The following is a 24,315-nucleotide window of genomic DNA, read 5'->3' on the forward strand; positions in this document are numbered from 1 at the left end:
CTTGGTAATGTTAGAAACACTACATTTGGATGAGTTATAGAAAGTTTCATAGAATTCGTGAGGGTAGGGGGGTGCAGCTTTGAAAACAAGCTTATAAGGTAAAGAGCGACGCCTTGTGGCAGAACGAGGGAGTGCAAGGTAAATTCGAGAGTCCACAACCTTTATTCATCCACTTCCGCACCACTCAGACAGGGCCAGATGTTACACATAGTTTTGCCTGCATGGCAGTGACATGCTGAGGTTAATGGCTGGTGAGGCACTGACTTGTTGACATTGGTGGTCTGGTATATGTAATACTCTATAATTCTACTGGAAAAGTTCTGATGCTTTGTTTTTGAGCACCTTCTGTCGAGCTTGGCAATGTAATTTATTGATTGCGTAAAAACACTTTAAATGGATTTGGACTTGCTGCTCTCCAGCTGGCAAAAAACCTGGCATCTCAGGCACACCCCCCAGGATGAAGAGACTATGATATTGGTCTTATTTTAACATTATATCCAATTAGATACGCTCACAGCAGCCTCATCTTTGCTTTCTGTCTATATTTGATCAGGAAATGTGCAAATTCAGCAATTTCTACATTTATAATACAGTTGGATGGACAAGTATGTGATTCCTTTTTTAATTTCTCATCATAATCCAGAGCCTCACCTCACCTGCCTCCCCCGACCGCACGTCACCGCGACATGGAGCGTTTACATTTGTTCTCTCAACATTAGGCCATTTACAAAGAACACAGGGAGGAAAAATAAAGACAATGTACATTGTACACACATGGTAGTATACACAAACTCAAAAAAAACAAAAACAAAAAAAAGCAAAAGATGTCGGCGACAAACTAAAATGCTTGGTATGAAGAACTAAATGTAAAAATGTTTTTTTAAAAATGCTGAAACCTTTTTTTTCTTCAAACAGCTGAGCATACATTTCTACATAGCATGCAATAAGGCACCTATCTAACACAAGGAAGAAAACTATGCTACAGATTGAAGCAAAAAACAACAAAATGGGGGAAAAATATTGCTTGCCATGTCCACTCCCATAAAGTTTTACTTCTCTGCTCCCTTTCATATAACCCATCCATATCTAAAAAAATACATCCATTTGTAAAAGAGATTATACACAGACCAGGAGAGCACAATCCAGTCTTGAAAAAGTCATCATATCTTACTTTTTTTTTTTTATTTTAGTACGCACAAGCCTTGAGATCAAATTGTGATAGTGAGAATTGATGCTATGTGTAGTCTATAAACAGCTTTGTTAGTTCGATTCCAAAGAAAGATGCAGAGGGAAAACAGAAAAAGACAAGGGTCTAACAATGCTAACCAGGTTGTTTTCCTTTTCTTTCAATTTTCTGTCAGGAATTGCCTGTGGCTGAACTGCATGTCAGCGTAAAGGCAGTATTGCTCTGTACAGTCCATACAGCAGTGCTCGCCCATTGCAGACGTACAGGAAAAATAACCTCAGGAATATACAAGATGGCAAATCCAACGGCTGCTGCAACAAATTCATCTCAGACACTTAAAAAGTCTTAAATAAAATAAAAATTAAGAAAAAAAAAAGACCAAAGTGGGTGTTGCTATGAAAAATGTCATCATTTAGGAGCAGCACACTAGTCACCTATACGTATATAAAAGAAATGAAGACGTTATTTACAGTGGATTTGCTTCACACAGGTTAGTAGGGTGATGACAGTTTCCATCGTGTTGACAGCCTTGATTCGTGTCCCAAAGATCTAATAAGGTTTTTTTTTCCTCATGAAGATAAGTCACACTGTTCTTTTTTAAAAAGTGTTCATAATGGAGTTCCCGCATCGAGTGTAGCATGACCTCAAACAAGACAAGAATGACACCCCCCCCCCGCCCAGGTTCTAGGTCCACGGTGATCCCTACGCTCATTTGTCAACTGCAGCTGACATGACCATGCACGTCCACAGGAAGGTGACGGCCATTGTTTTCTTGTGACTGGGGGGGAAATAATTGTCAGTATTGAGTGAGAGGGCCGCGAAGCGAGCGCTGTGGCGTAAGGACAGTCGCTCACTGGCGTAGGTGGATCCTGTGGTGTCTGGAGAGGGAGGATGAATGGTTGAAGCCTTTCCCACATTGGGTGCATCTGTACGGCTTCTCATCAGAGAGGAGGTGCTGTTTGGGGAAGGAGTTGTTGGGGAACACCTTGGGGGTGGGGATGGCGCTGTACTGCTCCACTTGCGGGGGTGGCGACTGTGGCTGCTGCAGTTGCTGGGGCTGCGGGGCCTGCTGCTTGTTCTCCAAGTGGACTCTCTGATGCCGGGCGAGGGACGAGGAGTGGTTGAAGGTTTTACCACAATGGCCACAAGTGTAGCCGTCGCCGTCGGAGTGGACTCTTTGGTGGCGGGACAGGGAGGAGGAATGATTGAAGCCCTTGTCACAGTGATGGCACATGTAGGGCTTTTCTCCCTGCAGATGCACCCTCTGCTTTGGTGGCGAGGCGAATGTCATGGGCTTCCCGGGCTGCGGGGGGGAGAAGACGGGACCCTGCAGGTGCGTCTTGTGATGGCGTGAGAGGGATGAGGAGTGGTTGAAGCCCTTGTTGCAATGTCTGCACGTGTAGGGCTTCCCTCCGGCGTGGACCTGTTGGTGCTTCTTCAGGTGGCGCTTGCGGACAAAGCTCTTCCTGCACATGTTGCACTTGTACGGCTTCTCACCCGAGTGGATCCTCTGGTGCTCCCGCAAGGTGGCGGCGGCCGCAAAACACTTCCCGCACTGCGTGCAGCGGTGGGGCTTGTCGGCGAGCACGACGACGGCGTGGGTCTTCTGGTGCTGCTTCAAGTTGGAAGTGGTGGCAAAGCCCTTGCCGCACTGGCCGCAGGTGTATGGCTTCTCACGGGCGTGGACCTCTTGGTGCTTCTTCAGGTGCCTTCTGCGGACAAAGCTCTTCCTACACTGGGTGCACTTGTAGGGCTTGTCCTCTGAATGCATCTTCATGTGTTCTCTTAGGGTGATTGCAGCTGCAAAACTCTTGCCGCACTCCGAGCACCTGTGAGGCTTGTCCGGCAGGTGGATCATCTGATGGGACTTGAGGCTGAAGGCGTCAATGACGTCTTTGCTCATCATCTCCACGCCTGGCGGGACGTAGGGCTTTTCTTTCATGTGGATCTTCATGTGCTGCTTGAGACTGGCCTCCACCGCAAAGCTCTCGCCACAGTGGACGCAGATGTACGGGTTGAGGTCCTTGTGGATCTCAAAGTGTTGGTGGAGGTCAGCTATGCTGCCAAAGATTTCCCCGCACTCGTTGCACTGCAGGCCGTGGGCCTCGTGAATGATGACGCCGTTCTCAGACTCCACCGTCAACTCCCCCCCGTGATCAGACTCCACTTTCACCACGTGCTCGTTCTCCGTCTTGAGAAGCACTTCTCCCAGTAGCGGCTCGCCACTCGTCTTGATCTCGGCTCCGGCAAAACAGTGGATCTCGTCGTGTTCCACCTTGATGTAATCATGGTCCGTCTCTACGATGCCGTCCACGCACGCGACAGCGCCAAGGCCCCCGTGAATCTCCAACTCCAGGCCGCGCTTTTCTTCCGTCATGATTTCCGTCTCGGCTCCATAGTGAAGGTCGACATGGCTGTGGGCTATGACACACTCCGACCCCAGCGTGTCAAGGCCGGGTGTGTCACATTCAGTCTCTGACTCCGCCATAAGAACACACTCCAGCCCCACGACCTCCGTTTTCTTGCCGGATGTATTACTCAACTAAGAATCGGGGTATAGGTGCCGCTTTGGGTGGGCGCAGCGCTGGTGCTTTTGTCAGTCAGCAGACCTGTAACAGAGGTGTCAAAGGTCAAGGACATTGCTACTTCACAGACCTTTTATTTGTATGGGGTTAGCAGCTACTCAACTACATTCTAATTCAAATGTCACTTGCTAGCTGATATCTACAAGAACTAGCGCAGAGACTTAAATGTATCAAGATTAATTACAGTAAGTAACATTTAAACACATTCTTCTATTAGGGTTGTGAACCATTAACAGATGCCACCAGATATCTGGTTTGACATGTGAGAGACGCAGCTGCATTGACATCAGCCTCCTAGATCAGGAGGAGATAAGAATCAGCCATAAATCCTTAGATGAATGTATTGTAGAGAGACATGCCGGGGAAAGGGTTAGCTTAGCATGACTGAAGACAAAAACGGATGTGAATAGTATTAGAAGCGTAGCATTACCAGCACGCTAGCTAGCCACCGGGAAAGATTTTCAGCGCATCAGGAAAACCTGCGCACATTATAGCAATCTAATTGATTGTATTTATTATGTATTGTGTAAAGCTACAACAGGAACAACATCAAATTAAAAGCACTGAATACAGAGCCACCATCCACCAGTCAGAACATGGACTTTGTTTTTCTAGAGAGGTTGTGTACAGAACAAATATGCACATTAGCACTCAATAAGGTCATGAAATCGAATCTATGCATTACCACATAGTATCAACATTCGGGAGCAAATGAGTTAAAAATACTGTATAGTAATCTGTGTAGCATCGGACAAAGTAAGATGGTGCGTTCAAGAACTGTTTCAAGTGGGACAAGTTATCACTTGTGTTAAACATGCAAAAAGTGTGAGATTTCTAACTGTATATTCATTTTTGAATAAAATAATGGTCCGTGTTTCCAAAATTGATAACCAGTTACATACATTTTTATTAAGTTTTTTATTTATTTTATTTTTTAAATCATTCCGCCTGAAAGTGGTTGGGGAGCCCTAGCTCACAGCACGCTTAGGATATGATATCCTTTACACATTTGAAAACACTACGAATGCTACTTCATTTTATAATGTAAGATTAATGTCTACATCGACAAATGTAACCGTTGAATCGTATTGTTTGTACATTGTATCAAATCATTCTGTTTTTAACCTGCATGAGAGACAGAATTTACAGAGAGACAACAAATTTTACTTACCAAATGCCCACAAGGCATGCTATGCAGCGACAAATCAACACCCATGAAGTCAATTACTTCATGTACTGTTATAAGGGGTTTAAAAATAAGTGTCATCGCTGCACCTTTCTTGGGACACAGACCAACGGGGCATATCTACAAGTAGTGCGCTTCTGAGACTAGTGTTTTTTTCCATCTAGAGTTGTCATTCCACTCACAGTGCACATACTTGCCTGAAAGTGTCTTGAATTGATGGCTTGCTAGTGAGTGAAGAATGGTGGCTGATCTGTGGCTGTGACAACCAGAGGAACGCTCTGCAATCTCTGTGAAAATAAAGATTAAATGTCAGTCATAAAAGAACACATTTCAAGATGGACAATCCTATAACTTCATTGTTTTTTGGCAGCCATCTTAGTTTTAGTTGAACTATCACATATCACAGTAATGTTTTTGAATTATTTGCGACGGGATGTCATCGATGAGTTACAACAGTCATACCTAATTGCATTGTGTTTTGGAGGTGCACAGTCTCTGGGTTTCAAGGACTAGCCAACAAAAAACTGCACTTTTAAAATTGAGCACATCATCCACAGTCCTTAAAGACCTAAAAAGAGGCACCAAGAATCCACATAGTGGGATGCAAAAAAAACCCCAAAACTCACAGTACGTCTCTTCATGGAGCCTTGTTTAGCTAACTGAAACAAGCTTCGGGTTAATCGACAAAAAACATGATCATGATTGTATTTTTCTGTACATTTATTGTTTTACTGAAGCTATTTGACAAACATTTAGATTTTTTTATTATTTAACATTATTTTCACAGAATATTCAAGCAGCAAGCTGGTGTTTGTGCACTTGTCATTTCAAATCCATTAAATAATTGGAAATAAATCCAATTAATCAAAAACATAATCAAGTGATTAATAGGTTAACTCACTGACTGCCGTCTTACAAAAATAATGTTGACTTCTTTTTTTTGTTGGATCTACATATGAAAGTCTTAAGCACCTTATGTGTTAATTTCAGACTTGTAAGCAAATTTCGGTCCCAGTAGGGGACAACATTTAAATTTTAGTCCGATTGGCAGTAACACCTTGGATATGAAGACAGAAGTTGGTAAAACTGAGAGAGGGAAATTGCAAAATAGATAGTTATTTTGTGTTATGCTCCAGGTCTGTGAGTAAAGTTATTTTGTCATCAATATCTAGAAACTAACTTTTTCTGATGAAAGAAGAGAGTATAACATCTTTTTAGGGATGCTCGGATTGATCGGCCACCGATGTGTACCGGCTGATATCAGTGAAAAAGGATCAATATCTACCGATACTTGCTTAAAAACAGATTCCCTCCGTCCATCAGCTCCTAGAAGTTTTGCATCCTGCAAAGCGTACCTCAAAAATGTCTCACCAGGGTGGCGCTTTAAAAGCTTAAAGATTGGTGGGGGCTGAAGACTTGGCGGGGTGTGGCGAGTTTGAGGCTCACGATGTGATCCTCCGTCAGGCAGCGGCTAGGTCCCAACCCGCTGTAGTTGCAAGTGTGGGCAGAATTTGGGGACGAGTACCACCCCAGTACGGATTGTGTGGGGCTGTGTTTTATGTGTCAGACTCTGTGTGATGTGTAGCACGTGACAAGTGAGCATTGTGCACACTGATATTGTATCTCCTCTCTATTATATTGAAGGCAGCGGTTGCGGCTTTAGGGGCTGAGCAGATGTGGATAAACCTGCTTTTCATTCAGGTTTTAAGTTAATAATGTGAGTAGACTAGAAGTTAATGCATTGTGAAATAGAAAAAGTGAGTTGTGGATATAAGCATTTTGTACATTTTTTGGTAAAAACAGCATATTGACTTTGTTTGGCTTGAACTAAGCTATTAAAATAAATATTACATAAATGAGTAGCTCTTGGCCATTTTCATTTTGTGCAGGTAGCTCTCACAAGAAGAAACCTTGGTGAGCCCTAATATAGCCAGAAGTACATTTAAACATTTACACTGCATATACGTGATCGCTATTGGCATCAGTAGATTTCACTCATGGATTATCGGGATTGGTATCGGCAGCATAAAACACTGATCGGAACATCCCTCATTTCAGCCTGTCCGGCCACATGTAAACAGTGTTCTGGGTGCCCTGAAATGCTATATTTTAAACCGATCTACAAAGTGGGAAAATCTGAAAAAACTGTCCTGTTTCTGTGTAGACAAGCAAAACGCTGCACTTACAAAGCCATCGACATCTTATACTCCAAACCGACCAGCAGAAGTAATTCTAAAGGATGTAAAGGAAGTAAAAGATGATGATACACTTTTACTGTTTTGTTCTATAGTTTAGTGTATCACATGGTTCCATCTGTCCACCACCACACATGGGTGTGCCATGTGAATTACATCATCACCACCCAGTGATCCATCACAACTATTTACTAATCTGACACAGTGTGGATGCAACGTTTTTTTCAACCTGCCTAAAAAAATCCTACAAATGTTTCCAGTTTCCTGGAGATCCCAGGGCCTCACTGAACAGTGTTCCCGCCCTCTTTCCTTCCCCACCCTACCAGCAGGCAGAATTCAGTGTAGATGAACTCACAGGCCTGAGGTGAGTCAGTGAAACTCTTTTCAAAAATGCACATTTCCTACACTTCTGTGTAAAAAAAAAACTCAAAAAACAAAAAAAGCTTAGAGATCAGGCGCAATTTGTCAACCCCTGGTCTAGTCCACTGTGCCAACGATCATCCAAGAGGAAATACCCCATTAAAATGCCTTCTCTCTACACCTTAAGTGGCCAGCAATTTGGGAGGAACTCTACGGGACACGCCTTTACTTCAAGGACCATATCCTTATTTTCATATGAGAATATGAAAGCTCTAAAAGTATTCCAGCTTCCTCATACATCCCAAAAGCATGCATGTTAGGTTATTCTGTGCCAATGCGTTTGTATATACTGTATGTACTGATTGACTGGCAGTAAGTCTATGATCTACCCCACCACTTGGCCAAAGTCACCTGGAAACAGGCTCCTGATCACCTGTGGCTCTAATGTAGGGGACAACATGAAAACATACAAATGGACACGAACAAGACCAAAGTAAGTGCAAATTAACAACACAAAAGGCAGATTCAGTTATGTTTTACAAATGTCCAGCTCCAAGATTTTAACTTTCCATATAAAAGTAGACAAAACATCTCCCGGGACCAAGTTGAGCAAAGCCAATATCTAGGCTAGGTGCCAATTAGCAGGCTATGTTAGCGCTCAAAGCGAGCTAAACAGCATCAAAGTAGCCAAAATTGCAATCTGGCTCTTGAGTGTAGTTCGACCCGCAAACCAAAGGCCCAAAGACCCTCAACTGCTCCCGTCTGCGCGCTTCTTTGTTCACAACCCAAAGTCGTACAGACATTAATTATATACCTTTAGAATGTGGTGTTTTATAACTAAACACCGAGCTATGTGCTCGCTAGCCTCCCCAAAACGGCTTCAAATAGCCCCCATAGCCGCTAGTTAGCTGGCTACGGTCGACGGAGACGGGTTAACGCCGCAACCGCATTGTTAGCCGCTAATGTGTACGCCATTTAGCGAGCTAACTAGCTTTGTAGCAAAAAAAACAACCAAGTCGACAAATGGGAGTTGGCGCTATACTTACATGGCGAAAACGTCCCTTTAACGAGTATTTCGGTGCAATTTGGGGCACAGAGCGTCGGCACGGAAATTCTTCCTTGTACGCGTATTAACAGGCCATCTTGTTGTGCCACACCAGCACTCCCCAGCTAGCCCAAGGACTACAATGCTCGCGTAAGATGGCTGCCGCTAGCTAACGTAAGCCAACATAGCTTCCGCCCTCCCAACCGCATTGGATCGCACTAAACCACAAAGCCATATCCAAAAACATGGCAACAGGTCGCTTAGATGTGACAAACACGAATGCATTGACATTAAAAAACGCTTTGTGCGACTTACAGATAAACAGTGACAGCTAATGTAGTCATGTTAGCAAGGCTAGTTGTAATGCGGAGTTGGCTAGCTTGAAAATGGACAAAGATGACTAACAAGCGAGGGCGATGAATGCAGGGGGAAGCCCGGGAAAGGGTTCTTTTAGTTTTAAACCAATCCACATATGTTCTGCTATTTAATAAACACACACCATGTTATCATAGACACAAATATGCCTAAAATATACACGATGGTACGCATAGCATGTACCCCTTGGCTGCCTTCAGTGGACTCATCTACTGCGGCAGCACCTTGTTCAATGGCGGCCTTGCTTGTGTTAGCGATTGTTAGCATATCTGCTACATAGCAATGATGCCAAGCTAACCGTGCAGCTAATACCACCATCCAACACAACAAGACTGTCACTAGTATCCCAAGTTTGGGAAAAGTTACATTATTTCACCAACCACATTAAGGATGTATTTTGCGACCACAGCCAACATAGATGGCGAATTATATGTACTGTTGACAGACCAGTCTGGCAATATAAGGTTGAAACGCCTTTCATAACAATGTAACATACAGAGTCTAAGCTGGTATTTTTTTTATATTGCTGCTTTAAATCTGTTAAAAAGCATCGAAAGTCGTATTTGCACCGATACCAAGCAGGAGGTCCTCTTGCCTCCAGGATGCGTCGCTGCACAGCGTTTAAAGCGGTAGCGGAGTGTAAAAATGTCAGTTTATCGTTAACGTGATAGCACACACGTCATGCACCCACCTTTATCTTCTTCCAATGTGAGATGGCTGGAGATAAAAATGAAGGTTATCGTATTACAGAGTCCAGGTTCATGTGAAGGAAAGCTGTTGTGTGTCTTTTGTCTCCCCCCTCTCTCTACAGTTAGTAAGTGTATGTGTTGCTGGCGCCACTGGCGCCAACGTTGGACCGCCGACGCACTTTAGCAAAGGCAAAGTGTTGTCGTTTCCAGGCGTGACGAATGTCACTACCGCCCCCTGCCGCATGGGAGCCGTGCACGATACGGTAAAAAAAAAAAGTTGCTCTATAGACGTGCCTCGGAGTCTTTAAAGTTGATGTCAAAAGCAAGCCTTTATCGTCACATCATTAGCGAACTGTCAGAGGGGGAAAGGTAAAACAAAACGTTGCTTGCTAGTAGTCTACATTGCATGTATGTTAATGTCAATATCTTCACTTCCGGTTATGGGCAACTCCCTGAAATAGAAAGGAACATTTTGTTGGCGGGACAGTCCGACCGGATGTAGCAAATAGATTTTGTAGTGCAAAAATAAAATATATATATATAAAATATATATGTAATAAATATATATATATTTCTCTAAAAATATATATTTCCTGCTTAGTTTATTCATTCATGCATTTTCTAACGCTTATCCTCCCAAGGGTCGCAGGGGTGCTGGAGCCTATCCCACCTGTCTTTGGTCTAGAGGCAGGGTACACCCTGGACTGGTGGCCAGCCAATCACAGGGCACATATAGACAAACAACCATTCACACTCACATTTATACCTATGGACAATTTGGAGTGGCCAATTATTTTTTAAATAAATTATATTCACTTAGTAGTGTGTAGCCTGGTTATACTGCTTCCAGTACATGTATGTTACGTTTTGTATGTTACGTGTATTCCACCCACGGCTGCCTGCTGTGGTTGGTCGCATTAGTGCATAGAAAGATAGAAAAAGCTCCGGTTTGTGCCACTAACTGTTTATGGTTGACAACCGATATAAGAGTTGATAATAAAAGGGGATTTCGACTTTTTTTTTTTAAAAAAAAGCATCATTGGTCCCCTTTAAACTTTTTTCTTTACTGTTTGAACTTTAACTTTTTTCCTTTACTGTTTCTTTACAACTTTCCAAAATGTTAACTTTTACTATTAGCCCTCATTATGCATTGAAGGCTGCAAGTGCATTTGTAAGATTAGATCATCTGTAGAGATTACATCACAAATGATAACATAAAACATTGATGTATTTTATTGCAATGTCAAGAGTCAGTGATGGTTATTATCCATGTTATCTTTCATAATGGCCACAACTGCCTTCATTGGAGGAGAAATTGCAGATGGTCTTTATCCTTCGTCTGTGCTTTGTTAAACTCCTGGTTGAAGAGCTCCGCCCGCCTCAGCACTATCATTAATGACCGCAAATGCTTGGACTAGCCTACATTTTAGAATGTTTCATCTTCTTCCCTCTGAGATTAATCTCACTGGAGTACAGTAGCTGCTCCCGTCCAATCTGACAGAGTCTATTATTGCTGCCTACTCCTACTGTCAGTCTGTTCCTTGTGGCGGGACAGGAAGTGGTATGATGTAACTCAGCTCCAAGGGCTTCGGGTACAAATGTTAATCAAATTGTGGTTGATTCGACCACCTACATAGTGCATACCTCAAAATTCATGAAGACATTAACCATAACTCCTGTTCTTCACTCCAAGCAGTCCATACAGTGTATGTCCAGACACCCAGACAAAATGAGCTCGCTCAACTCATTTTATTGGAATACTGACACCGCCCCTCCACAGAAAAAAAAAAAAATCACATGTACTCTAATTTCATATTTCTCTCCAATCATTTTATTATGATAAGCAATAGTCTGAATGGATGGATAAAGACACTTAAAGCCTCCAATATTTCCAATTCTTCAAGGTCCAGCCAAGGCTGCCTCTAAATATATCAGACTTCAGAAAATGTTTTTCTCCCAAGTGACAGATCGATAAGGGTGATAATGGTGTCCCGACTGGGAATGCTGGATTTACTGTGTCAACGGACATAGCTAACAGTCTGTCACATACGGCATCAGTTCCAGTTCCAGTTCCTGAGTGTTTGGGTGTGTACTTCAACAATGTTTATTTTTCCACTTTGACAGGCCGTCTCCACAAATTCCAAAGCAAAAATGTCCCATGCCGGCATTTACACAGATACAACAGCTTGCACAAATCCCTTGGGTGTGGGGATAGCGCTATACTGCTCCACTTGAGTGGGTGGCATCTGCGGCTGCTGCAGTTGCTGGTTCTCCAAGTGGAGTCTCTGGTGCCGGGCGAGGGACGACGAACGATTAAAGGTTTTACCGCAATGGCCGCAGGTGTAACCCTTTCCTTGGGAGTGGACTCTTTGGTGGCGGGACAGGGAGGAGGAATGATTGAAGCCCTTGTCACAGTGATGGCACATGTAGGGCTTTTCTCCCTGCAGATGCACCCTCTGCTTTGGTGGCGAGGCGAATGTCATGGGCTTCCCGGGCTGCGGGGGGGAGAAGACGGCACCCTGCTTGTGTGTCTTGTGATGGCGTGAGAGGGATGAGGAGTGGTTGAAGCCCTTGTTGCAATGTCTGCACGTGTAGGGCTTCCCTCCGGCGTGGACCTGTTGGTGCTTCTTCAGGTGGCGCTTGCGGGCAAAGCTCTTCCTGCACATGTTGCACTTGTACGGCTTCTCGCCCATGTGCATCTTCTGGTGCTCCCGCAAGGTGGCGGCGGCCGCAAAACACTTCCCGCACTGCGTGCAGCGGTGGGGCTTGTCGGCGAGCACGACGACGGCGTGGGTCTTCTGGTGCTGCTTCAGGTTGGAAGTGGTGGCAAAGCCCTTGCCGCACTGGCCGCAGGTGTATGGCTTCTCACGGGCGTGGACCTCTTGGTGCTTCTTCAGGTGCCTTCTGCGGACAAAGCTCTTCCTACACTGGGTGCACTTGTAGGGCTTGTCCTCTGAATGCATCTTCATGTGTTCTCTTAGGGTGATTGCAGCTGCAAAACTCTTGCCGCACTCCGAGCACCTGTGAGGCTTGTCCGGCAGGTGGATCATCTGATGGGACTTGAGGCTGAAGGCGTCAATGACGTCTTTGCTCATCATCTCCACGCCTGGCGGGACGTAGGGCTTTTCTTTCATGTGGATCTTCATGTGCTGCTTGAGACTGGCCTCCACCGCAAAGCTCTCGCCACAGTGGACGCAGATGTACGGGTTGAGGTCCTTGTGGATCTCAAAGTGTTGGTGGAGGTCAGCTATGCTGCCAAAGATTTCCCCGCACTCGTTGCACTGCAGGCCGTGGGCCTCGTGAATGATGACGCCGTTCTCAGACTCCACCGTCAACTCCCCCCCGTGATCAGACTCCATTTTCACCACATGCTCGTTTTCCGTCTTGAGAAGCACTTCTCCCAGTAGCGGCTCGCCGCTCGTCTTGAGCTCGGCTCTTGCAAAACAGTGGATCTCGTCGTGTTCCACCTTGATGTAATCATGGTCCGTCTCTACGATGCCGTCGACGTGAATCTCCAACTCCAGGCCGCGCTTTTCGTCTGTCATGATTTCCGTCTCGGCTCCGTAGTAAAGGTCGACGTGGTTGTGGGCTATGACACACTCCGACCCCAGCGTGTCAAGGCCGGGTGTGTCACATTCAGTCTCTGACTCCGCCATAAGAACACACTCCAGCCCCACGACCTCCGTTTTCCTGCCGGTATGTATTACTCAACTAAGAAACGGGGTATAGGTGTCGCTTTGGGTGGGCGCAGCGCTGGTGCTTTTGTCAGTCAGCAGACCTGCAATGGAGGTGACAAAGGTCAAGGACATTGCTCGATTAGCAAGACTTCAAAAAAAAATCTGATTGGTTCGGAAGCCAAAAATAATTGCGACATCCCTAATGATGAAATTAGTTTAGATATTGATCGGTCTTCTTGATAAGTTTAATAATTTTAAAAGCAGGCAGTCTTTTGCTCCCACTTGGGTAATCAACAAAACATTACCCATAACATTGGTTATTTACGTCTAATAGACAAAGTGTGCTGCTTCTATTTACATGAACAGTAGTCATTCTACTCACAGTACGCATACTTGCCTGGAAATTTCTTCAATTGATGGCTTGCTTGTAAAAGAAGAGCGGTGGCAGATCTGCGGCTGTGACACCCAGAAGAATGCCAGAAATCTGTGCACAAACATAAATTAAAATGTGGATGTCATTTAAAAAAGTAATTGAATTGACAATCACATAACTGTAAGCCCAAAAGCTAGCACGCACATTTAAACTGTTACTTGACTACCACTGACCGATGCAGCTAGTTTCACCGAAATCAGTTTATTCCATAAATGTCCCATTAAAATGCCTCTCTTACATGATGAGCAATTTGGAAGGGATTCTATAGCACACATCTTTACTTGGAAAAAAAATGCGGAATGAATGAAAATATGAAAGCACAAACTGTAAATGTAGTAGGCGTGTTAGGTTAATCCATTGCGGTGCATGTGTCCGGTATATAAATGATGGCAACCAGTCTAGGATGTACCCCACCTCTGGATAAGCTCCAGCTCACCTGTGACTCCAACTTGATAAATACAAATACAAGTGGGACAACCAAGATAAAAGGGGAAAAAATGATGTCACAAAAGGTAGATGTGCTGTCAACCTAATTTTAACTTTGTATAAAAAAAAAATGGTCAAAACACCTCATACAAGTAGGTTGACCAAAGCCATTTCAAGCTATGTGCCAATTAGCAAGCTATGTTAGCACTCAAAATGAGCTAAATAGCATCGATGTAGCTGGAATAACAAATGGGCTTTGGAGTGTACTTAAATCCATAAATCAAAGGCCTAAAGTCCCACAACTGCTCCTGTCTAAGCAGGTCTTTTTTTAACACCCGACGTCGTACACATACTATAAACACTTAGATCGATATTTAGTTAGAAAACACCTTATGTGTCCTCGCTAGCCTCCCCAGAGCCCCCATAGCTGCTAGTTAGCGGGCTATGGTCAATGGAGACGGGTTAACGCCACAACCGGATTGTGTTAGCCTCTGTGTTCGCCATTTAGCGAGCTAACTAGCTTCGTAGCAAAATACATCCAAGTCGGTATGTGTAGTCAGAGCTATACTCACACTACGAAAACGACCCTTTATTGTGTATTTCGGTGATTATCGAGATGCAGTGCGTCGACACGGACATTTCTCCTTGTGCGCGTATTAACAGGCCATTTTGTTGTGCTACACCAACACTCAAGCTAGCCCAGGGCTACAATGCTCGCGTAAGATGGCTGCCGCTAGCTAACGTAAGCCAAACATAGCTACCGCCCTCCCAACCGCATTGGCTCGCACTAAACCACGAAACCACGTCTAACATAAGCCAACAAGTCATTCCATGTGACAAATACGACTTTATTCAGATTGAATGGCGCTAAACGACGCACTGGTAACTATAGTGAATGCTAATCATAGACACGTTAGCAGGCTGTAATTTCATTTGGCTAGCTGAAGACGGACAGGAAGGAGGGCAATGACTCCGGAGGAAAGCCCGATAATTGAGTGTATTCCGACTTTACAACAATTCGCACAAGTTCTACTGTTTTAATAAGATTGCGCCGTGTTATCGTAACCACACAGGTTTAAAATAGACATGGTATACCTATAACATCGCTGGTGTGACTGAATATTAGCATGCCGGCTACATAGCCATGCTGCCGGGGTAACTGCAGTATCACAACCCTGGTATCCCAGTTGGAAATGTGGGAATAGATGCTAAAATATCGATAACACATACCTAATAAAAATTAAGACACCGTAATATTTACGTTATTTGATGTGAAATATAAAATTAACAGAAACAGTGGCAATTAACCTGATAAATGATACTATTGATTTGAGCTACTTTCCCCTTCTATTTAAACTGTAAGGCAAATCACGCTACCGCTTCTATACACACACACTTCAGTTTTAATGTATTATAGCTTTATTGCTACGATCTGCGTCGTGATTTAAAATGTACTACTTTTCTAAGTTTACCACCGAGTATTGGTATCGCCGAAATCAGTGGTATCGCACATCACTCGTGATTCATCTTGTGACTACAACACACACATCAGTCAGGCAGTATTGGGTTTAAAAGCTTTACATTACAAAGCGACATACAGTAGTGAGTCGAGCTTGCTTAAAACTGTTAAAACCGACACGCATCTTTGGACTAATATCAACATCGGAGATCCGTTCGCCTCCAGGATGCGTCGCCTTGCTAAGATAGTCCGTTTACCGTGACTACACACACATCATGCACCCACCTTTATCTTCTAGCGAGAGATGGCCGCAGATAAAATGTACGGTGGTTTATCAAAAAGTCCACTTTCATATGAAGGGAAAGCTACTGTGTTCTCGCACTACGGTGAGTTGATATGTTTGTGGATGGCGCCACTGCTCATTTGGCGCCAACCGTAGACCGCCAAGGCACTTGATCGAAAGCAAAGTATTGTGGTTTCCACATGAGACCAATACCGCTACCGCCCTCTGCCGCATGGGAGCCGCGTATGGAAGTTTTAAAGGGCAGCACAAAGGCGTGCATCTGGGGCTTTTAAGTCGATGTGTACAGTAATCTTTTATCGTGATATCATAAGTGACATATCGGTGGGGGGGAATGTAAACAAAATGTTGCTTGTGAACTGTTGAAATGATAATATTAAAGAGTGGCAAAGTGCGGCTCCTATCAGTACAATACAATACGTACAATGTACATTCATAACAACACAATGATGTAAAATTGGTGGTGACTATGACATGTACATACTGTACATACTAGACAGCCCCGGTCATCATAGTATGAACTTTGAAAAATATAGACATTTTTGTACAGTTGCATCACAGTTGCAATGCATCACATAATCAGTTCACTGTTCCACATGTCCAAAAGGAGTAGGAAGAAGCAAAGCTTATTGAATCCTACTTTTACAATCAGTAACTGTTACATTTGTTCACCTCCTGCTTTCTTATATAGTTAATCTTTTAAAACTTTGTTAATTTTTTAATTTTTATTATTTTTTTAAATTATTTGTCACATACCGAAGTACGAGGTGATATGAGCATACAACGACATAATGTGTACCATAGTAAGTGTCAATATAGTGATATATATAGCACATCATGACTGGTTCAAGACTCTTCATCCTTGTATTTAGCAAATTTATTTTATTTATTAATTTATTTTCTTAATTTTTATAAATTTTTATTTAGTTTTTAAATTTTTTTATTTTTTGTCACATACCGAAGTATGAGGTGATATGACCATCCAATGACATAATGGGTACCATAGTAACTGTCAATATAGTGATATATATAGCACATCATGACTGGTTCAAGACTCTTCATCCTTGTATTTAGCAAATTTATTTTATTTATTAATTTATTTTCGTAATTTTTATAAATTCTCATTTAGTTTTTTCATTTTTTTTATTTTTTATTTTTTTATTTTTTGTCATGTACCGAAGTATGAGGTGATATGACCATACAATGACATAATGGGTACCATAGTAAGTGTCAATATAGTGATATATATAGCACATCATGACTGGTTCAAGACTCTTCATCCTTGTATTTAGCAAATTTATTTTATTTATTAATTTATTTTCTTAATTTTTATAAATTTTTATTTAGTTTTTTTCATTTTTTTTATTTTTTTATTTTTTGTCATGTACCGAAGTATGAGGTGATATGACCATCCAATGACATAATGGGTACCATAGTAAGTGTCAATATAGTGATATATATAGCACATCATGACTGGTTCAAGATCATATTTTTCCTCTCTTGTAGAGAAGTATTGGATGACATTTTTAGGTAATTGGTTATTTTTAGCCTTATGCATTATTTTAACTGTTTGAAGATTAATTTATTGACCACACAATAAAAAAAAAGGAACTTGCAAATTTTGCTAGCCTCAATATATTGATACGTTTCCTCCAAACAGGCTGGTCGTTGATATATTTCCTCGTGGTTAAAATTGCTGCAGGGATTACCTCACATGAAGGAGCATATTTATCTTAGTTTCGGGCGGCGCCACCCACTCCCAAACTGGGAAGACTGGTTTTACCGCGTGAACAGACGACATATCTAACATTCTGTCACAGTTTCACTGACGCTGCTCAGATCAAGAACGTGGTCATTTCCGAGTGTGACTGCGTAGTTCAACACCTCAGTTGGATTCCTTGACTCCTTTTTCACTTCAGCGGGGTTTTTCTACAAACTTCCAAAGCAAAATGTCCCACGTCAGCACTCTGGATTTAGACCGATACGACACCTTGGACAGATCCCGTCGCTCCACAAGTCGCCCCCAGAGCAGGAACCAGGCCAGACACGGCGAGGTTATGTGCGACTTCTGCACCACAAGGAAACAGAAGGCAGAGAAGTCGTGCTTGGTCTGCTTGGCGTCTTACTGCGAGACGCACCTCCAGTCTCATTACGAATACCCTGCCCTGATGAAGCACAAACTGGTCAAAGCCACGGGCCAGATGAGGGAGAAGATCTGCGCTCAGCACGACAAACTCCTGGAGGCCTTTTGTCGCACCGACCAGACGTCGGTGTGTGTTCTGTGCATGATGGACGAGCACAAACATCACGACATTGTCCCGGCCGGAACGGAGAGGACTGAGAAGCAAGTGAGTGGCTCGCCAAGTACTGTAATACTGTAGTACTGCAGTACTGTGTCATCAATGTGAATGTGTCTTATTTGACACGTCCTTTCACCATATTTATGCTTGAAAATTGATACTTTAGGCCACAATAGGTGGTAGATTACTAAATATACTTAAATATTTTTAAATATATTATATTGAATATTTTTATACTATATTCATTCATTCATTTTCTACCGCTTTTATATATCAATAATATGATATTAGTACTATGTCTGTTATTGTGTCTCCTAAATTGGGTAATAGGAGTGTAAAGGTGAGCATAGGGGTGTTATTTCATGTCTAGAGGGCTCTAATAATTCATTCATTCATTTTCTACCACTTATCCTCACGAGGGTCGCGGGGGGTGCTGGAGCCTATCCCAGCTGTCTTCGGGCGAGAGGCGGGGTACACCCTGGACTGGTGGCCAGCCAATCACAGGGCACATATAGACAAACAACCATTCACACTCACATTCATACCTATGGACAATTTGGAGTCGCTAATTAACCTAGCATGTTTTTGGAATGTGGGAGGAAACCGGAGTACCCGGAGAAAACCCACATGCACGGGGAGAACATGCCGAGGGTGGAATTGAACTGGGGTCTCCTAGCTGTGAGGCCTGCGCTAACCACTCGATCACCGTGCAGCCCTGTGTTAATCCAACAAACCTCATTTCACTTCTGAAATACCTATCCATCAGTTACAGTATATCACAACACCATGTGACTGGTGACCAGCCAATCACAGGGCACATATAAACAAACAACCAATCACACTCACATTCATACCTATGGACAATTTGGAGTGACCAATTAACCTAGCATGTTTTTGGAATGTGGGAGGAAACCGGAGTACCCGGAGAAAACCCACGCATGCACAAGGAGAACATGCAAACTTCACACAGAGATGGCCGAGGGTGGAATCGAACCCTGGTCTCCTAGCTGTGAGGTCTGCGCGCTAACCACTAGACCACCGTGCCACCCTTTTATATTATATTATATTATCAAAAACGGATTCAACGGTGACGTTCACGTTATTTTCTCTTTGCAGAAACAACTTGGCAACACGTTGCACAAATCCCAGCAGAGAATTGATGAGAGGGTCAAAAAGTGGCAGGACCTCCGACAAGCTGTGGAATCTGTTAAAGTAACGTTTGTTGAATTCAGAAGTCAAACCCATGAAAATAAATGAGCATTATTAGTCCAATCTAACAACCACGCCCCTTCTCATTCAGCACTCGTCCGAGTCAGTCCTGGAGGAGAACGAACGCATCTTCACTGAACTCCTCCTGTCCATCGAGAGGAAGTACAACGAAGTCAAAGAGATGGTCCGCCAGCACGAAAAGACCACCGTCAACCGTGGGGAAATTCTTCTGGACCGCTTGGAGGAAGAGATCACTCTGCTCAGGAAGCGACACACCGACCTGGACAAGCTCTCGCACACCGACGACCACATTCACTTTCTGCAGGTGACTGTTGCTCGGCAGACTTTGTAGGGCTTGATTTTTAAAAATGACATTTTGCATTAATATTATGAACAACTTTTTATCTGACCCGGCCGACCATGATAAGTATGTTTCCATGAAGAAGGATTCCTTGTTTATATATGGTATAATTTCATACTTAGACCGTAGAAAACTTGTTTACCAGCTTCAAAATGCATTTTTCTTCAACATTATTAGAGCCCTCTGGACATGAAATAACACCCCTATGCTCACCTTTACACTCCTATTACCCAATGTAGGAGACACAATAACAGACATTCATTCATTCATTTTCTACCTCACAAGGGTCGCGTGGGGTGCTGGAGCCTATCCCAGCTGTCTTCGGGCGAGAGGCGGGGTACACCCTGGACTGGTCGCCAGCCAATCACAGGGCACATATAGACAAACAACCATTCACACTCACATTCATACCTATGGACAATTTGGAGTCGCTAATTAACCTAGCATGTTTTTGGAATGTGGGAGGAAACCGGAGTACCCGGAGAAAACCCACATGCACGGGGAGAACATGCCGAGGGTGGAATTGAACTGGGGTCTCCTAGCTGTGAGGCCTGCGCTAACCACTCGATCACCGTGCAGCCCTGTGTTAATCCAACAAACATATAGACCAATAACAGACATAATACTAATATAATGTTATGATGGTATGATGATAATGATATACTTATATACTATATACGTCCTTGTTCCTTGAGTTCCAGTTTCTGTACAGTACTGTAGTACTGTAGTACTGTAGTACTGTGTCATCAATGTGAATGTGAATGTGTCTTATTTGACTTCCTTTCACCATATTTATGCTTGAAAATTGATACTTTAGGCCACAATAGGTGGTAGATTTCTAAATATGCTTAAATATTTTTAAATATGCTTAAATATTTTTAAATATGCTTAAATATTTTTAAATATATTAAATATTTTTTATATTATATTGCATTATAATATATATAATTATAATTATTAAGTGTTATTTTATAGTCTAATTATTATAATATTATATTATAATAATTATATTATAATATAATATTTTTATATTAAATATTATTGCATAAATATACATTTTTTTACTAATAAACTGGCTGCATGCAACCATGACACAGCATATATATTATAATATAACAACATTATATATTTTAGCATTCCAATCTCCGGCTGCACGGCGGCCGAGTGGTTACTGCGCAGATCTCACAGCTAGGAGACCCGAGTTCAATCCCACCCTCGTGTGGAGTTTGCGTGTTCTCCCCGTGCATGCGTGGGTTTTCTCCGGGTACTCAGGATTCCTCCCACATTCCAAAAACATGCTAGGTTAATTGGCCACTCCAAATTGTCCATAGGTATGAATGTGAGTGTGAATGGTTGTTTGTATATATGTGCCCTGTGATTGGCTGGCCACTAGGATCATTGGTATTGATCAGGAGTTTTACTTTGAAGGAATTCACTTATCACAGTTGGGTATGGAACCAATTCACCACAATGGACGAGGGATTACTGTACAGTATACAATGTAAATATGCATATAATATGATATAATACGCATATAAACACGGCACCATCTCCTGGATTTGATAGGGTAATAACTAAGCCCAAATATAGACGTAACCTATTTACTATTTGAAAGACCGAAATACATCTACATGCCACTTTCTTTCTTATCAGAGCTGGCAGTCTCTGTCAGGCCCTTCAGGATACGAGGACCTCAACAACATCAGCATCACTCCCAACTACTCCTTCGATGCCACCAAGCGAGCCATCGCTGCCATGAAAGTACAAATGGAGGAAGTCAGCAAGAAAGAGACGACTAAAATCTCTACAGCAGGTTAGCATATTTTGTCCTGTCTTCAGTGAAGCGTCATCCCGGCTATCCTGTCTGTCTTGTCACACAATTCCGCCTCTTTCTTCCTTAACAGTGAAGGAAGTCTACATCACGGAGGAAAGCGACAAAAAAATGAAGAGAGAATCATTTTTGCTTGAGTCGAGAGTTGCAGAAGAACCAAAGACCAGGGAGGATTTTTTTAAATGTAAGTTGAGAAGGTTATGTAAGGAATTTGTCCCATCGGAAAAAGCAAGGTGTCGCTACACCAGTAATGTAGTTCTTTGGCGTAATAATGTGAATAACGATAACAGCAATGTTGCTGTAGCTTTGTTAGTATGCAGGTCACGTTATGGAATGGAGCTTTGTTGGTGCTTCTTGGAGGTTTTTTCAGGGGGCTTTCGAGTAAAAAAAAAGTAATGGTAATGGTAATGGTTTTATTTCATTTGAACATGCATCAGATTACAATTGAATGCATCACATAATCAGTTCACAGTTCCACATGTCCAAAAGGAGTAGGAAGAAGCAAAGCTTATTAAATCCTACCCCTCCATCTGGTACTTTTACAATCAGTAACTGTTACATTTGTTCACCTCCTGCTTTCTGTAATACAATTTAAGGGTTTTTTTGTTTTTTTTGTATTATTTTTATTTTTTTGTCCCATACCGAAGTACGAGGTGTTATGACCATCCATTGACATAATGGGTACCATAGTAAGTGTCAATATAGTGATATATATAGCACATCATGACTGGTTCAAGACTCTTCATTCTTGTATTTAGCAAATTTATTTTATTTATTAATTTATTTTCTTAATTTTTATTTATTTTTTTTATTTTTTTTATTTTTTGTCATGTACCAAAGTACGAGGTGATATGACCATCCAATGACATAATGGGTACCATAGTAAGTGTCAATATAGTGATATATATAGCACATCATGACTGGTTCAAGACTCTTCATCCTTGTATTTAGCAAATTTATTTTATTTATTAATTTATTTTATTAATTTTTATAAATTTTTATTTAGTTTTTTTATTTTTTTTTATTTTTTGTCACGTACCAAAGTACGAGGTGATATGAGCATCCAATGACATAATGGGTACCATAGTAAGTGTCAATATAGTGATATATATAGCACATCATGACTGGTTCAAGACTCTTCATCCTTGTATTTAGCAAATTTATTTTATTTATTAATTTATTTTATTAATTTTTATTAAATTGTATTTAGTTTAGTTTTTTTTTTTACATTTTTTAATTTTGAAGATTGCTTTTATAGTTATTACCCCATATTTCATACATGTCAACAAGATATTCACGTCTTCACGTCTTGTCTTGCACAGACTCTTGTCAGCCCGTTCTGGATGTCAACACCGTCCACCCGAACCTTCATCTCTCTGAGGGGAACCGGACAGTTACAATGAAGAATGAGCGGAAAAATTATCCCGACCACCCGGAACGATTCGACCACTGGCAGCAGGTTAGCTCGCCGTTTGACCTGATTTAGTATGTACATTTCTTCTGTATACTCAACCTTCTATGTCTCGGTTTTAAGGTGGTGTGTAAAGAGGGCCTGGCAGGAACCCGATGCTACTGGGAGGTGAACTGGAAGGGTACGGAGATCGACGTGGCCGTCACATACAAGGGAATATTCCGTAAAGGAAACAACAACGTGTGCAGCCTGGGCTGGAACGACAAATCTTGGAGCCTGTACTGCTCCGAGTCTAAATTCTCTTTTGTGCACAACAATAAGAGCGTGGACATCCCCGTCCCGAGGTCAACGCGTATCGGCGTCTACCTGGATCACGCCGCGGGTGTGCTGGCCTTTTACAGCGTGTCAGATGCCATGCAGCTTCTCTACAAGGTTCACACTAGCTTTACTGAGCCTGTGTACCCTGCATTCAGTGTGTGGGGGTACGGTAGCAGCATTAGACTATAGCGGAATTCAATTATCGTTTTAGACAAGTGCAGTAGCAGGATATACAGCGGGGGAAATAATCTGGCACACTTACAGAAAGTGGAAGGCAGATTCATTTTAATCATACAAATACTTAGCAATTTATACATTTGTATGATTTTAGTTTAATTTAGTTTGGGACCCGCCTCTCACAGTTAGAACATATGTACATGCTGATTAAATTATTAGAGCATTGCATTCTTTGTCAGTGCAAAGTCAGCAAGAAGTCAAATATTTATTCCCAGTGAAGTTAAATGTGACCTTTCTTTGTATTCTAGTCCTAATAGAATCCCAGCAATGTTTTCCTGTACTGAATGTAAATGACTGTATCTGCATTAATAAAGGCTCGTAAACCCACTCCATAGTCCATGAAACACCACAGCCAGTGGCGTCATTAGGCCTATTTTAGGGGGGCTTCAGTCGCCCTAAAATGTTCTTAAGCACCCCTAAATAATTTGATATTTTTTGTAGATTTTTTATAGATTTTTTTTACAAAACAAATCTCTGAAAAATTTCATATAATAGCCCCCCCCTAAAATGTTCTTAAGTCCCCCTAAATAATTTTATATTTTTTATAGATTTTTTTTACAAAACAAATCTCTGACAAATTTCATATAATAGGGGCCCCCTAAAATGTTCTTAAGTCCCCTTAAATAATTTGATATTTTTTATAGATTTTTTAACAAAACAAATCTCTGACAAATTTCATATAATAGAGGCCCCCTAAAATGTTCTTAAGTCCCCCTAAATAATTTGATATT

The 24,315-nt window shown here is 42.2% G+C and overlaps 3 protein-coding genes across 6 annotated transcripts; 1 reads left to right on the forward strand and 2 right to left on the reverse strand.

The window, feature by feature from the left end:
* Positions 1-143: 143 nt before the first annotated feature.
* On the reverse strand, positions 144-9,807 carry si:ch211-198a12.6 (uncharacterized protein LOC563253 homolog). Of its 2 annotated transcripts, none has more exons than XM_058064097.1 (3): positions 9,624-9,807; positions 5,155-5,244; positions 144-3,795 (listed from the first exon to the last, which is right to left on the reverse strand). In XM_058064097.1, exon 3 carries the CDS (start codon positions 3,672-3,674, stop codon positions 2,037-2,039), a length of 1,638 nt encoding a protein of 545 aa, XP_057920080.1. In that variant the 5' UTR covers positions 3,675-3,795; positions 5,155-5,244; positions 9,624-9,807; the 3' UTR covers positions 144-2,036. The 2 variants fall into 2 exon arrangements, with proteins under 2 accessions (XP_057920080.1, XP_057920081.1); XM_058064098.1 differs by lacking the exon at positions 9,624-9,807 and adding an exon at positions 8,559-9,067.
* Positions 9,808-11,355: 1,548 nt separating this feature from the next.
* Positions 11,356-16,070, reverse strand: LOC131119941 (zinc finger protein 501-like). 3 transcript variants are annotated; one of them, XM_058064833.1, is made up of 3 exons: positions 15,902-16,070; positions 13,696-13,782; positions 11,356-13,399 (listed from the first exon to the last, which is right to left on the reverse strand). In XM_058064833.1, the coding sequence occupies exon 3, from the start codon at positions 13,275-13,277 to the stop codon at positions 11,790-11,792; it is 1,488 nt and encodes a 495-aa protein (XP_057920816.1). In that variant the 5' UTR covers positions 13,278-13,399; positions 13,696-13,782; positions 15,902-16,070; the 3' UTR covers positions 11,356-11,789. The 3 variants fall into 3 exon arrangements, with proteins under 3 accessions (XP_057920816.1, XP_057920817.1, XP_057920818.1); XM_058064834.1 differs by lacking the exon at positions 15,902-16,070 and adding an exon at positions 14,730-14,975; XM_058064835.1 differs by lacking the exon at positions 15,902-16,070 and adding an exon at positions 14,168-14,186.
* Positions 16,071-17,723: 1,653 nt separating this feature from the next.
* On the forward strand, positions 17,724-23,911 carry LOC131111926 (tripartite motif-containing protein 16-like). The gene is made up of 7 exons (XM_058064137.1): positions 17,724-18,265; positions 19,334-19,429; positions 19,518-19,751; positions 21,441-21,600; positions 21,692-21,802; positions 22,941-23,077; positions 23,153-23,911. Exons 1-7 carry the CDS (start codon positions 17,867-17,869, stop codon positions 23,534-23,536), a joined length of 1,521 nt encoding a protein of 506 aa, XP_057920120.1. The 5' UTR covers positions 17,724-17,866; the 3' UTR covers positions 23,537-23,911.
* The last annotated feature ends 404 nt before the right edge of the window (positions 23,912-24,315 follow it).

The sequence above is a fragment of the Doryrhamphus excisus genome, chromosome 2 (assembly GCF_030265055.1).
Source record: "Doryrhamphus excisus isolate RoL2022-K1 chromosome 2, RoL_Dexc_1.0, whole genome shotgun sequence".
NCBI classification, from domain to species: domain Eukaryota; kingdom Metazoa; phylum Chordata; class Actinopteri; order Syngnathiformes; family Syngnathidae; genus Doryrhamphus; species Doryrhamphus excisus.

What these genes read in the sequence shown, in the direction of transcription:
- si:ch211-198a12.6 (XM_058064097.1), bottom strand. Translation starts at nt 3,674, where the DNA reads ATGGCGGAGTCAGAGACTGAATGTGACACACCCGGCCTTGACACGCTG.
- LOC131119941 (XM_058064833.1), bottom strand. Translation starts at nt 13,277, where the DNA reads ATGGCGGAGTCAGAGACTGAATGTGACACACCCGGCCTTGACACGCTG.
- LOC131111926 (XM_058064137.1), top strand. Translation starts at nt 17,867, where the DNA reads ATGTCCCACGTCAGCACTCTGGATTTAGACCGATACGACACCTTGGAC. An exon ending in AAGCTGTGGAATCTGTTAAA is followed by an intron (nt 19,430 to 19,517) that starts GTAACGTTTGTT and finishes CTTCTCATTCAG; the next exon opens with CACTCGTCCGAGTCAGTCCT. An exon ending in ACCACATTCACTTTCTGCAG is followed by an intron (nt 19,752 to 21,440) that starts GTGACTGTTGCT and finishes CTTTCTTATCAG; the next exon opens with AGCTGGCAGTCTCTGTCAGG.